Below are 17078 nucleotides of genomic sequence, written 5' to 3' on the forward strand. Positions count from 1 at the left end.
GACTAGACAAGTTACAGGAAAGGCGGGAAACAAGCGCAAATGCAGCTTTCACACCAGAAAGAGATGGAAGAAAACTGCCCAAAATGGCCAATAGTTACAATTTCTGGGCCAGGGATCACTCCTCTTGTGGTAGATAGGCTACCTAATGCTTAAAACTCCCACCGATAAGCTAGAAGGCTTCCCTCCAACACGGAAAGGCTTGGGGGCTCAGAAGCTTAAAAAGGAGTCCTGGATACAGCAAAGGTGTACCTGGACTAGACTAGTAACAGGAAAGGCAGGAAACAAGCGCAAACAAAGACTTTTAAATCAGAAGGTTGAAAGAGATGGAAAAGCTTCCCAAATGGCCAAAAAACTGTAATTTCTGGGCCAGAAACCTCTCCTCCTGTGGTAGTTAGGCTACCTAGTGCTTACCACTCCCACTGATAAGCTAGAAGGCTTCCCTCCAACACAGAAAGGCTTTGGGGGTTCAGGAGCTTACAAACTGTCCTGGTGGATTAGACTAGTTACAGGAAAGGCAGGAAACAAGCTTAATTTTTTTTTTTTTTTTTTTTTTACAGAAAAGCCGCTAAAACAGCAGTATATACAATTCAAATGTAGTGCAGGCTAGCACACATGTGTAGCAATATTACGGCAAATACAGTTTATTTAAATGCAATTAAATTAACAAATGACTAAAAAACAAGTGCAGAAGGCATTAAATTAGAAGGCTACTAACAAGCAGTAATAAGTGCAGAGTAAGAGCGATTGAACAGATAGCATGCAGAACAGCAACTAAGACAGTTACAGTAAGAACAGCTGAATAAAGTATACATATACATATATATATGGTTCCCTATCAGAAGCCTGAAACATTATAAGCCTGAAAATCAAAATCCTGAAAACTATAGACTGAAAGCCCAAAATCCTGAAACTCAAAATCCTGAAAACACAAAATGGACATACTGACGTCATTGTGGCTTTGCTATTGTTAGCCCTGTGGTGTTGGGGCATGCGTTGGGTTCAGGTAAGTGTGTGGTTGGTTTTATGTTAGAGTTAGGGGCGGTTTAAGTGAGTTAGGGTTAGGGCGCAGGTTAGGCATGTATGCAATAGTGACAAATATTGGGGTTAGGGGCGGTTTAAGTGAGTTAGGGTTAGGGCGCGGGTCATGTGAGTGTGCGATAGTGACGGACCTTAGGGTTAGGGTTAGGGTCAGGGTCAGTTGGTAGATATTAGTGTCTTTATAGTGACATATTAGCATTATTTGTGTTTTCAGGATTTTGGGCTTTCAGGATTTTGAACTTTCAGTCTATAGTTTTCAGGATTTTGATTTTCAGGCTTATAGTGTTTCAGGTTTCTGATAGGGAACTATATATATATATTTTTTTTTTTTTTTTTTTTTTTGATGGAGGGAACAGAGCAGGATTAAGAGGCTACATGGATTGTCCTTCCCAAACACTCTCTTTGTATACAGTAGGAGTGCCTGAAATCAGAATATGATCTCACTGCACTCAGTTGAGTGAGCAAATGAGATGGGCCCAGAAGGAGTATCCAAATACAAATTTACAAGAGGGGCGGGCAGTTTCAAAGCCACCAAGATTACCACCAAAACAAGAACAGGAAGGGTAGGTGGGAAACACAGTGGAGACAACAAGGGACAGAAACAATACAGCACCACTATAAATAATAAGCAAATGTATAAATACAGCACAGTGCAAATTAAGTTGCAAAAAGTGTAGTTATTAGTTTGGAATAGATTCCAACTCTGCTCATAACAAGTCTATCAGCTTTCCACCAGTTCACAGAAATGCAGTCTGTATTGGAATTACAGCAATGAAAATACACCTCAGGCAATGACTAACAGCTAGGATGTGGGCTGACTCAACAACCCCCTACTTGAAACTAGAGAAAAAAACACAGTGGAGATAACAAGGGACAGAAACAATACAGCACCACTATAAATAATAAGCAAATGTATAAATACAGCACAGTGCAAATTAAGTTGCAAAAATTGTACTTATCAGTTTGGAATAGATTCCAACTCTGCTCACAGCAAATCTATCAGCTTTCCACCAGTTCACAGAAATGTAGTCTGTATTGGATACTTTTCTCAAGGGCAGTTAACATCACTCGGAATAATAGAGTTTTTGGTAATAAAGAGATCATTTGGAACACTGAGAAATCTTATGTATTCATCAGGGCACAAAGAAGGCATTCTGCTACAAGCTATTAGTTGCCAGTTCTACAAGTTCAGTTTATGGACCTTTGGAGTCTCTCCAATTGTTCCTTGACAAATATGAAGACTCCATCACAATTTCATTGTGTCTGAAGACATGAAAAGCACAAAACCCAGGTATAGAAAGAGTGCTCACTTTAGTTTTAAAAAAGCCTTAATGACTACACAGGCATGAATGTTTTCTAAATGCAAGAGTACCTCAAAAATCAGGAAATGTGTTTAGATGTTTACTATTGAGGAGAGCTACCTTAATATGACTCAGTTTTTTAACTGATACAGTAGTTATGTTGAAATGTACATCAATTGTTTAAAAAATAGGTGCATAGGGGCATTAAATGCTTTAGCCAGTATGCAGAAGAATTGAAATGAGAGGTGCAGGCCATTCTTACTGATGCAAGCTGTACAACTAAGCATCTGAATGCATGCTGACACAAGCAGGATTCCCCTGGAGTGACACCAACTATTATTGAAGCCAATTCTCTTTTCTTTGTATCTAGGCATCATTAAAGTGGAAGGAAGGATTCCACCCAGGATCAATGTGTTACCTGCATTTGCAACATGCATGGTAAGTTCTGACATGTCTCTGTACATGTCCCTAAGGGGTTTACATATCAGGATATTCACTTCCATGTGTACCACTACCATGTTGTACAGGAGTATTTGTCATGATTAAGGGTTTTTAGGGCCCTTGTAATATCAGAAATCTTGGACCTGGAAGACAACTCACTGAAACCCTTTCCTTATCCAGCCTTATGAGTGGCAAGTCAATGCACCTATTAATATAGTCACCTATCATTAAAATGCTTCTGTTGCTGCTGTTGTTCCAAGTGGTAGATCTGCCGTGTTTCTGTTCAGGGTGACTCTTTATGGTAGGTATGCATGACATGGATGAGTGACCTGATTTTGTTGAGATTTAATCTTTTTAATTGAAGGAAGCTTTGAAATTGATTTCTTACAGCCTCAGCATATGGCATTTTATTATGATTAGTGAAGGCTTAAAGTGGAGGTGTATGAATCTTGCAGGGCAAATTTTAGGTAAGATGGAAACTTCAAGATTAATTAGGTATATACACCTCTCACAGATAGAATTATTAGTGTTGAGAATAAATTCATTACAAGTGAATATACAGCAGTTAGCACACTGTCTTAGGAGTCTTAGTGCTAAAAGGCTTACAACAGAGGTGAAACTGGCAGGCTGACCTTCCATCTTGTGCAGTATGTAGGTGTTTAAAAGAATAAACGCATCAGAGGGTTATGTAATTATAGTAGAATATTCAAAATATACAGAAGGCTCCTCAGTGATTAGTAGTCTTGCCGAGATGTTGGTTAATACTTCTGCATATTGTGCTGTGCACTAAGCAGGTACCTACCTCTGAAATGTCCAGATTTTGGAAGAAGTCCTGCTATTTGCCTCATATTTTTGCTCTGTTCCTTATAAAATTTGTGGTTTTCTGCCAAGTCACTGAAGGCTGAAGTCACTAAATAATGCCATACATTTGAGCTTCTGACTTCACATCCTTCAGAAAAATGCATGCTAACACAAATCTTTAGGAGTTTATAAATGCAATATTTAACATTTGTCCCTGTTTCAGGCATTTGTCTCTTCATTATTTTTGGCTTTGTCTAGATAGGCACATATACATTTATATAAAAGTAATCAAACTGTATTAACAAGTTAAAGTTAACAAACATTATGCTTCACATATAAAGCTATATATAATATAACCTAAGTAACATTACATAAATTATTCAATTTCTGCCACCTTTTTTTAAACAAGAAACATCTTTATTAAACCATCACTTACAACATAAGCAATAATATATTTATATAAATGAAAACAAACCACACCGATACAATCCTAGTTGCAAGCATTTTACATCACAAACCATAATGACACACTTCCAGATGCAAACATTATACGTCACTTATAATCAACCCAATCATTTTCAGTCAAACATTACATACAATTAATTTAAGTCCTACCTTCTTTTAAACCTCATTCCTCCCCTGCAAGTACTGTTCCCACAATTCCCATTTTTTTTCCTATGTAGCTTGCTCTTACCTTTTTTTCTAAAGATCTCAATTCCAGTTTTTAATGTCTGTTACTATATTCACTACTTTAGCAGTCTAAGAGGAGGAACTTCTAAGTTTGACCATCTAGTGCTCACTAGGATGAGAAGATGAAATGAAACTGGGCTGAGCTTTCAAAGACAAATTTTGTAGTAAGGTCAGGCAAATCCAGAGCCTCTAAGTTTGAAGAGCAACATAGATTGGTTGGATGGGCATTCCGTATTCTGCATCTATTGAATACAATAGCAGAGCAGATGTATTCAAATTCAAATTATAGTGAGTTACTAGACAAAATGAGACTGTTGTGCTGACAGAAAACAGCCAATGAATGAGAAAAGGGAGTGAATTTTGTGGTCAAATTAACATATGTGTGGATAACGAGAGAAACACTAGGCTTAAGAACACAACAAGGACAGGGTGGGAGGGTAGAAAATACTTCAGATACTTAGCTTTATTGTTAAGTGGCCTGGAGCTATCTCATAGCAAGTTAGCAGTTTAAAAAAGTGCAAAAGTATGCAAAAAAAAAAAACTTTTGGAACTCAACATCCAATGGTTAATTTACTTCTGTGATGGATCAAAGCAATCACAATATCTGAATTAGCTTGGCTGTCACTCTCCTCACAAGAAAGCAGGGTCTAATTACAGCAGTCAAATAAATGTCAAGGTGCATGGCAGCTATTTACTGGATTTACTGAATGTGAGCTTCATGAGCTTCAGAACACTTTCTGAGATATCACTGGATCAGAATCAACCAAACACTGATTAAACAGTTTAATAATATTTGAAAACAGCTAAAACAGATAGAAACTGTTAAATATCAACTTAAAACTTTTAAATTGAACATAAAACAGAAAAGAAATAAATGAAAATCCTTCAGACACTTCGTTTTATTGTGGAATGGTTTGGAAATTCTAATGAGCAAAAGATTAAAAGAAATGCAGAGATTTGGAAAAAAACTCTTGGAATTCAACAGCAAATGGCAAATATGTCCAAAACAAATGCAAGAACTGGAACACCCACACATATACCTTATTAAAAGGATACAAGGTCTAAGCAACATGACCTACATCGACCAACTGAAAGCCCTGTCACTATATTCGGTATCCTACAGACTGCTAAGAGAAGACATGTGTTTGGCATACAAGGTATCTTCTGATACATTACTGATGGATTTACTACACATCAGCAAGTCAAATGACATCAGGAATGCTCAGTCTAGGGATCTAAACCTCTTCTATAACATCAACTGAACAGTTTAGAGGGACAGGTATAGTCTGCAGAGGATACTGCTATTGTGAAACAGATTCCCCATCCATATAAACAAAGCTCAACCCTGTCCATTTTTAAGTGCATCTTAGATCTCTGAATGGGAAACAGAAAATTTACCCCAGCACAACAACAACAACAACTACCCTTTGTACTGCTATTGGACAGGTGCAGCTCCTAAATGCTTTATCCCATCCTTTTGTCCTCTCAAATTATGTATTGTATGATCCCAGTTATTTTTATTAGGGGTAATATACAATTATCGACCATGAAATGTGTAAGTCCTATCTATAACCAAGTGGAATAGAATATTTTGAGGGCAAAAAGGGAAATTTGCTAGGCTTAAAGTGGCTTGCAAGGGCCTATGAACCTAAATACACTTTTAACCTACCTCAGAGCAGTCATAACTCTTGAACTTGCCTGGCATTCACTCCACTCACAAAAAATAAATCAGTGTTTAATTCCAACATTTAGATCACTTTCATGGCTAAACACAGTTCATCCATTTGTATTTATTGACTATAGACTTTAAAACACTTTAAATACTTTTCTTAACATTTGTAGGGTTGGAATCAACAAAATATTGACTAATGTTTGTCTTTCGGCTTTTTCCCAGTAAGGGGTCGCCACAGCGGAACTCCGGTCAGCTAATGATTGGCAGTAGATTTTTATGAAGCGCCGAGGTGCTAGCTCGATGCCCAACTTTCAACGAAGGTACGCCCATTTACGCACGCATGTCTTTCGAATGCTACCTAACCACGGGGAGGAAATGCAGGCTCCACACAGAAGGCACTCCCAAGCCAAGCAGAGAATTGAACGGGAGAACCTCTTGCTGTGAGGTAACAATGCTATCGCTGTACCACCGCAGCGTCAACAAAATACTGATTAATACAACTTAATAATCATTTAAAAACAGCCAAAATGGAAGCAGTCTCTTCTTTGCCTGTAAGTGCTCTACTGCAATCAGTGTACTACCCTGGTAAACATCAATAAATGAATACATGCATAAAATATGAAATTAAAAAAATAACACAAAACGGAAACAACTAAAACAAACACAGACTATTATACTTAAAACAATTAACAAAATTCCTTATATGCATAACTCTGTTGTTAAATGGCATGGAACTAGCTAAAACTAGCAGCAGTTTAAAAGAATTGAAAAGTTTTGAAATAAAAGCTCTTGGAACTTAACAGCTGATGGTAAATATACTTCAAAGCTGCTGTAAAGCAATCACAACTTTTGAATTAGCTTAGCTGTCACACCTCTAACAAGGAAGAAGACTGGGCTTAATCCCAGTAGTTAGGCTATGTAAATGGCAAAATTCAATGCAGCTATTATCTAAAAAACTGAATATAGACCTACATACCTTTACAACACTTCTCCCAGACATTGTAGGTCAGAATCAATAAAACACTGACTAAAATAACCTAATAATTATTTAAAAACAGCTAAAACAGATGAAAACATTAACTAAGTAGTGTTAGTGGTGCAACAGGTAGCACACTTGCTTTTAGTGCAGAAAGATGTGGGTTCTATTCCCACACCAGGTAGACTAATTGCTGGCACTCCTGAGTCTGTCATTTTCTGAGGAGACATTAAGCTGAGGTTCCATCTGCTCGACATGGTGGTAGCTCAAATTGATATAAAAGATCCATAGCACCTATCGAAAAGAGTAGGGAAAGTTCCCTGATACCCCTGCCAAAAGTTCCCCTAGTAGTAAAAATATCACTTTGGGTCTCCCCTGAAGAGAGACTACTAATTAATAGGACTAACCTGATCAACAAAAGGATAAATAAAAATAAATAAGAAAAGATACAAAGAAATGAAAATAAAGAACGGTGATGCAGACTTAAAATGAACTTAAAAACAGATAACAAAGAAATGAAAATACTTCAGACACTTAGCTCTGGTGTTGAAGGAACTGGAAACATTTCAACCAGCAGCAGTTTAAAACAAGTGCAAAGGTTTGAAAAAACAGACTTAAAACAGATCACAGGAAATAAAAACAACTAAACAGATGCAGACAGTTAAACTTAACTTAGAAACAAATAAAAAAATATTTGGACTCAATTCATTACTGAATGGCCTGGAACTAGCTCAAACCAGCAGCAGTTTAAGAGGAGTATAAAGGAAAGAACGCCTCATGGAACTCAACAGCTAATAGCCAATACACTAACCTGCCCCAAAACAATCACAACCCCTGAAGTGGCTTGGTTGTCACTCCCCTCACAAGAAAGAAAACAGGATTCAATTCCAACTGTTAGATGACTTTAATGGCAGAAAACAGTGTAGCTGTTTATTGGAATTACTGAATATAGGCTTAAGGAGCTTTATGGCGCTTTGCCCGGATGTTGTAGTGTCAGAATCAAAAACATACAGATTAAAATAACTTAATTTTAAAACAGCTAAAACAGATACACACTGTTAAAGATTTACTTTAAATAGATAACAGAATATTGAAACAAATAGATACAGGTAATTAAAATGAACTTGAAATAAAAATGAAATGAAAATTCGTCAGGTATTTAGCACATTTGTTGAATGCCAGGAACTAGATCAAGCCCTCAGCCATTTAAAGGAAATGCATAGGTTTGGGGAAAAAAAAACTCTTGGAGTTCAATATGAAATAGCAAATGTACTTCTTCCTTAAAGCAGGTCAGAGTTCTTGAACTAGCTTCACTCTCACTTGTATCACAAGAAGGAAACAACGGCTAATTCCAATAATAAGATCAGATAAATGAAAAAATATATAATGCAGCTAGCTATTTATTGAAATTACCGAACATATGCTTAAAGAATTTTAAAATGACTTTTCTCACATTGTAGAGTCAGAATCAATAAAACACTGATTAAAATAACTTTATAATTATTTTAAAATGGGTAAACAGATACAAACTATTAAAAACTAACTTTATAAAGGATAACAAGAAATGAATAAAATCCAATCCAAAAGCCACAGGACCCGGAGCTGATGTTAATATAGTATCTGATTTATTAATCCGCACACAAAAGTAAAATAAATAAATAAGTAAACCAAGCGCTTTCACCCGGCTCCTGCCAGGCTTTATCAAGGAACAGGATCAAGGAGCAGGAGCCGGGTGAAAGCGCTTGGTTTATTTATTTATTTATTTATTTTACTTTTGTGTGTGGATTAATAAATCAGATACTATATTAACATCAGCTCCGGGTCCTGTGGCTTTTGGATTGGATTTTATTGGTTTTGTTTCTTGTGACGTTAGTTTTGGATTAACAAGAAATGAAAGCAACTAAAATAGATACAGACTGTTCAAATGAAATGAAAGGAATGAAAACAGATACAGATGGTTAAAATGAACTTAAAACAGACAACAAAGAAATATTCTTCTGGTAATGAGCCCTGTTATTAAATATTCTGGAACTAGTTTGAGCTACCAATGATTTAAAAGAAGTGTAAAGGTTTGGAAAAAGTGTGTATGATTCATTATGTGCAGGTGTCTCTTTTTAGATCTAACCTGAGAACTTTGTTTAGTTAAATGATTTGCTCATTTTTATAAAGTATGCACGTATAAATGAAATAACTTGAAAAACAGGATAATATTCATTAACAGCTTATACCCATAACATTCAATTTCTATTGCACTTCAACATAACAGTTAGGCTGGTGTTTAAGACAAACTATAATATCATAGGTTCATAGGTTCATACTAGGCTATCTGCCCTAGGGCATTTATAAGCCTAGCCAGAGTGTGTGTGGCTTTCACCACCCCTTAGGATGAGAATACTATACCCATTAGTTTGCTGTGCCTCTGTCCAGACTGCAAATCTTAAAGCTGGCTAGCTACAAAGGGAGGGTGGAGCCAAATCTGGTGTTTACTTAGTAAAATATATTCACAGTATATAACCACCTCACTCATTTCTCATTTAGGGGTTTGAAGTTGTTGTCTCTGTTAAAAAGAGGTATACTGGTATAAAATCACTTCTCAGTCTCAGCAAAGCAGAAAGATAAACACTGATAAATAATAATTGTCCCCTTTTCCTTCATATTTGGAACTGATCTATCCATTTGGCATGCTACCAGTTAGTAATAAAATACATTTAATCCTGCTCCTTGTTCTGAAAAGATGAAGGAAATATTGAAAGAGCAAAACAGGAAGATGGGGATGATAAACATTAACATGTTAAGTAAAGCCAGCAATGTATGTATGTATGTAGTTAATTATTTACTTGGGGCGGCACAGTGGTGCAGCAGTTAACGTTGTCACCTCACAGCAAGAGGTTCTCCGGTTTGATTCTCGGCTGGGGTACCTTCTGTGTGGAGTTTGCATGTTCTCTCTGTGTTCGTGTGGGTTTCTTCCAGGTACTCCGCTTTCCTCCCACATTCCAAAGACATGCAACTGGAGCATTTCTCCCAGGGCCTCCACTGAAAACAGGCTCTGTGGAACCTAGTTGGACTTTCCCGGTCAACAAATGTTAAATAAATAAAAAAATAAATAAATAAATACTTACTTAGTTCATAAGTAGACTGGTCTGGGGACCCAACTCTGAGACAGACCACAGTGCCTTTACAGTATTTATAAAATATCTACACAATTCAAACTCCAGAATGGGAATGCAATGTAACTGAACATGATACTTCAATGTAGCTTGGGGACAAGTATGGTAATTGTAAACAGAGTGATGGGTACAGTTACAGAAGGGAACATAATGCAGAGATGGAATGCAAATACAAGAAGCTGAAAAGTTTATATAAGTTTTTTGTATGCCAGTATTCTGTTCACCTGTATTTCATTACTTGGTTGCTCAAAAAATCTAATTATTTTACACTGTCCTAGGAAACTGTATAACCCTCTACTAACACCACCTAAGAACACAATTTGTGACAGATGCAATTACATTAAGAACCTCACAAGCCAGTATATCAGGCACTGAGAAGGTTGTCAACATGAACACCATACCTCAAATACCACTCACACCTACACAACAGACACACACATGAGGAGGTCCTCAACAAAAACATACCCAAACAAAAGAAACCTCCAAGGCAAAAATACACGTAAACTCAACAGCCCACCACACCACACACCCCACATAGTGCACACAGCTGTGTCTCACAGCCACTAAGGCCTAACCCTAAACCTAACATATTAGTCACAGCAGACTCCTATGTGAGACACACACATGTGCCCCCCTCACCAGGCTGGATAAGAAGAAAGTCACATTTAGTTGTTTGTCAGGTGCCAGAATCTGCTATATCACACATGCACTCAAGTCTCTTAACAACAGGTACTGTTATGACTCTGTCATAGTCCATGTTGGTGTGAATGACTTGAGACGTACCTCCCTGAATGATATGAAGAGACACATGATCGAGCTCGCTGTGTCCCAGGCAGGTATGTCCCTAGCCTTAAGCAATATTCTACCATCACCCAAAATGATGGCTCAATACAAACAGAAAATGATTGACTTTAACAATTTGTGTCATTCCAATGGATCCAGTACCTGAGATCCTGGGAAGACATGATCAACAGACCACAATGCTTTGCCAGAGATGGCCTGCATATGTCTCCTTTAGGCTTCAGGTTTCTGGCAAAGGCTCTTGCCAACCCCAAAGGCAATACCATGAGGACAAATCTAAAAACATAAAAAAATTCATCAAAATGAAAATTAAAGGCCATGCTGCTAAACACTAGGGGTCTAAACATGACACTGCACTCATTGCAAGCATTCTTAATCATGGAAGATGCTGACATTTGTGCAGTCACAGAAACCTAGTTCAAAGCTACGGACAGCACCCTAGCCATACCATACATTCTGGCCAAATAGTATGACACACAAGAGACACTCCAGGTGCAGTTAACCATTCACAAAACTCCTATTCAAATCTTAGCTAGCCACAGGCCCCCAACTCTGACTCAAGATGTCCACTCCACTTATCTGGACCTTTTTGAATCTGTCAAGATTCAACTCTTTACCCTAATCCTGGCAACTTCAACTAACCAGCCATACACTGGAAGAACTACTCATGCCAAAACACAAATGCCAAGAGATTCCTTGATTTCATCAATGCAAATGCCTTGGACCAGCTGGTCGACATCCCCACAAGAGGTGATAATATCTTGTACTTGGTATTAATCAACATGAGTAACTATTGCAGCATCCCTAAGGTGTCATCCTCCCTGGTAAGATCCGACCACAAAGTGGTCATTTTCAAAGTTACCATCTCCCCACCCCACCCCTGCTAGGGTCAAACAAAAAACTTCTCCAAAGCTGATTACATACTCATGGGGAAAGTATAAATAGTTTCACAGCTCCCACCCCCCGTAAGAATTGGCACAAATGTCCAAACCTACACCAAAGTACTATATGAGCATTTATATAGCTGCATGGAATCAGGAATACCTGACAGGACAAAATCCTCCTCCTCAAGGAAGAGTAAACTTGTCTGGTGGACATCTGCAATAAATAAACTCTATAATAAAAGGGAAAAAAATGCTGTCCAGGACCAAGAAGGAGCAGGTGCCTAAATGGAAGAAATTTCTCCTTAACCTGAACAAACAAATAAGAACACTTGTGAAATCATAAGGTCTTCACATATGTCCTCAATCTCAAAGGAAGCACTCAGATCTGCTCAGAACTGGTGGTCAAGGACACCACATGCACAAACACCATAGATATAGTCAACCTGCTGGCAGACAGGTTCAGTGAAAACTTCATCCCTCTGTCTCCCCCATCAGTAAATCAGGACATCCCCAGCACCTGCCCCCCTCCCCTTATCTCTAGGGAGTAAGTCATCACTGTCTTATCAAAAGCAAAAAAAAATACACCCTCCATGGGACCCAGTAACATCCCAGGCTGCATTCTACATGAACTCAGGCAGGAAATTGCAGCACCATTAGGCACTCTATTCAACCAAAGCCTGAGTACCAGCTTTATCCCAGCTGAGAGCCACTGTCATCTTTTTGCAAAAAGGTGGAGCGTCCACCAATCCGGGAAATTATAGACCCATCAGCCTAACTAGCCTGATCTGTAAAGCCATGGAACAAATTATCATGGATCTCATTAACAAGGACATTGGCAACCTCCTAACACTTGATACCACACAGTTTGGTTTGATCATACCTGCTAAACTTGGTCAACTTCTTTGAGACAGTCAACAAAGCCATAGACTAGGGGAAGATGGGCATACCACCTACCTTGACCTGGCCAAAGCCTTTGATACTACTCCCCACTCAGGAATAATAGATAAACTCTCTCAACTAAGCATCAAACTGTATATTACCAGATGGGTAGCAAACTGGCTCAGTGATAGAACCCACCTAGTCAAATTAGGAGAAGCCACCTCAAGCAGTAGACCCATAATGAATGGCGTACCCCAGGGATTGGTCTTGAGGCCTCTGTTGTTCAGGATATACTTTTCTGAGGTGCAGGCAAAAACCAGTGGGCTATGGCAGACCAAGTTTGCAGTTGACTGCAAACTGGTCACTGTCATCAATTCCCCTAGTGATGTGGATATCCTGCAAGAGGGTCTCACCCAAACAAATGACTGGTGCCAGAAACATGGCCTCAAACTGAATGCCAAAAAATGCATTATCATCCCCTTTGGGGAGAGTGACGTCCCCACAAATTATCACATTGATAACAAGGTCCTAAGTACACAATCAGTCATAAGGGACTTGGACACCTAGGTTGATAGCAACCTGACTTTTGACCACCATATTGTCGCCACTGTATGGAAGGCTTTCTACATGGCCAACCTCATTATGAAAGGTATCTCATCCAGGGACAAGGTCATAACATCCCGGTATTCTTCCCTTATAAGACCTGTTATTGAGTACAATGCCCCTTTCGGCATGTACCTCACAATGCACATGCAGCAGCTGGAGAGACCACAGAGGTTCCTCATCAGGAGAATCCAGGACCTCAAACATCTGCCCTACACAGTTAGGCTAAATACCCTGTCCCTCTACTCTGTCATACAGACTCTTCATAGATGAGCTCTGTCTGGCATACAAAGCAATCTCAGATCCCGCCCTGATGGGCCTGCTGCATATCCGCAAGTCCAGCTCCACTTGAGTAACCCGCACATGCAACCTCAACCTGGTATGTGACATTAATAGGACTTGTTGGCAGGACAGATTTGTGTCCAAGAGACTCCCCCTTCTGTGGAATAGACTCCCTCTCCAGATCAAGTAAAGTACCTCATTAAGCCTTTTTAAATGCAACCTGGATAACTGGATGGGGAACAGAAAATACACCCTGGAATTCCAACTGTGTCCTTGCTGGACAGGGGCATTGGGTGCTGACTTATTGGAACATGGGCTAAATTCTTGGCTAGGCTTGTAAGGGCCTCAGGGCTAATAGCCTAATAACTTCCTAACTTCCTATGATCCTATCCAATATGTCATGACCAGATAGGGAAACAAAAGCTGTGCCTGAAAATTAGGTAATAATTTTCATATTCTAATGTGTTAAAAGAATAAATTAGTTTCTCCTGGGGTCAATTTTCATAAAGCCCTTTAAACTCACAGGAAAGCCAAAATGTGGTCTTTTGCAGGTTTTGCCACTGTTTTGTAGAGATGTCAGATGACAGATGCAGGACAGGATCTGACTGATAAGCAGTCTGCAGGAGAGAGACAGTGGTCTTCATGAGTGAGATTAAAAGGAAAGCTGGGGAACAAGGCAAAATGGAATGTAACTGGCAGTCATTTAGCATTTTTTAGTGATAGGAAGAGGTACCCACAGCTGTTGGGAAGAGAAACAAATCCACATATCACTCTGACATCCACTCAACAAGCAGATTTTTTTTAGTAATGATTATGACAGAAGCTAAAGGTTAGGAAATTTTAAAAAACAATGCAAGGCAATTATAATTTGAAAAAAAATCCAATTATATAATAAGGTTTAATTATATTCTGACAGGACTTAGTGAGCTTAGCTGTTTGATCCCAGTTCCATCTGTAAATATACAATAAAATTCAGCATTAGGAAATTCTCTACTGTTATACTGATAATGTTAATTTCTTAGAAATAGATTCAGTACAGTAGATTTAAGACTAAACATTAGAGTTTGTTCACTGGTACTCTATGGTTACATTAAGCATTCTTCCCTCCAAAGTCTTAAAGGTATATATATATATATATATATATATATATATATATATATATATATATATATATATATTGTCATAGTCTGCCTTTTCTGTCCTTATTGTAATAAAATACTGAATAATCAACAAAGCCAGAAATATTAGCATTAAAGTTTTAGTCACACTAGTTGTCTATTCTGACTTTTAACATTTTGTTATTTCTTTCCCTCTTTGGTCAAATGTTGGAACTATATCCAGAATGGCTTTATAATCCGTTATTCTAAGAAAGAAAGCCCAGAGACAAAAGTGATTAAAATCTGCTGTGGAACTTTGCTGCTGTTAACTGTAGCCTCCATCATCTATTATGTTTTGAAAAGATGAGCTTTGAAGAATGGAATTGTCTGCACAATGTATACAAGCAAGCTGCAACCATTCACAGCAAACAGAACAGTTATGGTAAGTTGTCGACATGAAGAATCAAACTTTGGGAGCTATGAACAGTAATATTGGCACATGAGAACATACCTTAGAACCTGGGCACAAACTGGACTCATTACATTAGATATATGGCTTTAACCAGCTTCTGTAACAGCTGACTGTTAAGATGTATAAAAATATTTTAGAAATGTAGTTGATTTTACCTGTTCACCTTTTTAGAAAAAAAATATTGAAAAGCCAAATTAAATTACAGCAAAAATGCTTCAACAGCTCTCCATGCATTTATTGGCAAGCACTAATACTTACACCTACTTGTACCATATGCTAGGATTATGAATTTTAACAAAATATACAAGAAAAGAAATGCATCATAATTGAGTATGGAGTTCTGAGATGCATTGATTAGAATTGGACTCTTTCAAGTCTGACTGACTACACTGTGAAGAATTTGGTTAGTATTATACATTGGTTTAGGATGCTTAACGAAGATAGGCCTGAGGTCCTTCATATTTTTCAGTATGAAAAAAAAATTTGAATAAAGTCTGGAGACTTTCTGTTATGGTGAGACCTCCAGAATGGCTTCTTTTCTTGTAAGAGGTTTGTAATCTTGACTTGGGCCACCACCTATTGATGAGGTGGGATGTTGGGAAGGGAAGAAAAGGTGGCCTTTGTGGAGAAATGAAGGGAATCTTGCAGAATACAGATATGATCTCTCTTATCCATCTATTCTAAATTATTTTTTGCCATGCTTACAGATTAAGGGAAATTCAACCTCCAACTGCATCCTGATAGAGGCAGTTCAGGTAAGATTTCAGAGATTCTGTGGCTGGTTCCCAGAGCAAACACCATGAAAATCTTGGTTCTGTCAACCCCCTTTTGCCTCTGAGATGGTTCTATTTGAGAAATTCATATGTTCATAGGATTTTCTGTCTAAAAACTGTTCATTTGGGTGCTGTTGAGCTTTTTGGAACCATATGTTCTGTATTATCTTCTGGTTCCTAGAAAAGTTCATCTGAGGAGTGGAGACTTTAATGCTCAAACTTGTGGGTGTCTTGACTTCCTGCTCACTCTTCTTCAACTTGTCTGTCATGTGAGATCCAAGCAAGGAGGAATCGTTATACAAGGCATTAGTAAAAGACACTTTAAGTAATAATCATTTCTTCAAGGTACAAAAAAAATGCTTAGCAGTATGAGCTGTATGATTGTGTAGTGAAAGAAGCCACTCATAATGCTCAGTACTAATGATCTTAAACCATCTTTGCTAATGCACTTCGCTGATTACAACAGGATCCTTTTACTTACACTCAGAGCACAACAAAGGATGCTTCCGTTACAGTTATGTTAGCTGTCCCACTGTGATATGCTGTATACACTGTATGCTACTCTTGAAATCAAATGTTTCTATTTTGCAGTCAAAATAACATATTTTGTCTGAGTGACTTGTTACTGTAATTGCAACAGGTTATTTTGACTAAAACTGATAATACACAGTCCCAGTGGGAAATTAAAGTACTTAAAGTAATGCTCAAAGAAAGAACGTACAAAGTCACATCAATTGATAAGATCACACAAGAGGTAACAATTAGAATCAAAAGGTTTCCATCCATCCATTTTGAGTAATACAATGAAAGAAAGGGAAATAAATAACAAAGAAATATCTGAAGGGTGCAACAGAAAAATACAATGATTTTGGATTACAATGCAAGCATTAAGAGAGTCACAGAAGAAAATTGGAAAATAATTCAATAAAATATATATTTTGATTGTTGCTTAGTCAATCAATACTAACTGCCTTACTGTTCTCATTGTAAAAGCTGTACTTCAGATTACTCATTGTAAATATTGTTTCAAAATGTTATGCAATTATGTCATTTCCTTTGCTCAAACCTTCTTGTGATAACTGTAACAAGTTTACTTGCTTCTATGTAAATACTTGATATAATATTCAGATATTCTTTAACTCAGTAATTTCTGCCCAATGGGCCTGGGTCTAGGATGAAAAGCATCTACTGACCAGTCCAC

At 37.8% G+C, this 17078-nt stretch overlaps 1 protein-coding gene across 2 annotated transcripts in view; it reads left to right on the forward strand.

Annotated features, from left to right (window-relative positions):
- Nucleotides 1–15317, forward strand: part of LOC122790329 (bcl-2-related ovarian killer protein homolog A-like) — a 65827-nt gene extending 50510 nt beyond the window's left edge. Inside the window, exons 2-3 of one of the 2 annotated variants that reach the window (XM_044057849.1) lie at nucleotides 2710–2777; nucleotides 14877–14997. In XM_044057849.1, the coding sequence (XP_043913784.1) occupies nucleotides 2710–2777; nucleotide 14877 (69 nt within the window). In that variant the 3' untranslated portion in view covers nucleotides 14878–14997. Of the gene's footprint in view, nucleotides 1–2709; nucleotides 2778–14876 lie in introns of both variants that reach the window. The other variant, XM_044057848.1, reaches the window with a different exon arrangement.
- The last annotated feature ends 1761 nt before the right edge of the window (nucleotides 15318–17078 follow it).

The sequence above is a fragment of the Protopterus annectens genome, chromosome 16.part0, assembly GCF_019279795.1.
Source record: "Protopterus annectens isolate FY-2018-M chromosome 16.part0, PAN1.0, whole genome shotgun sequence".
NCBI lineage: Eukaryota > Metazoa > Chordata > Ceratodontiformes > Protopteridae > Protopterus > Protopterus annectens.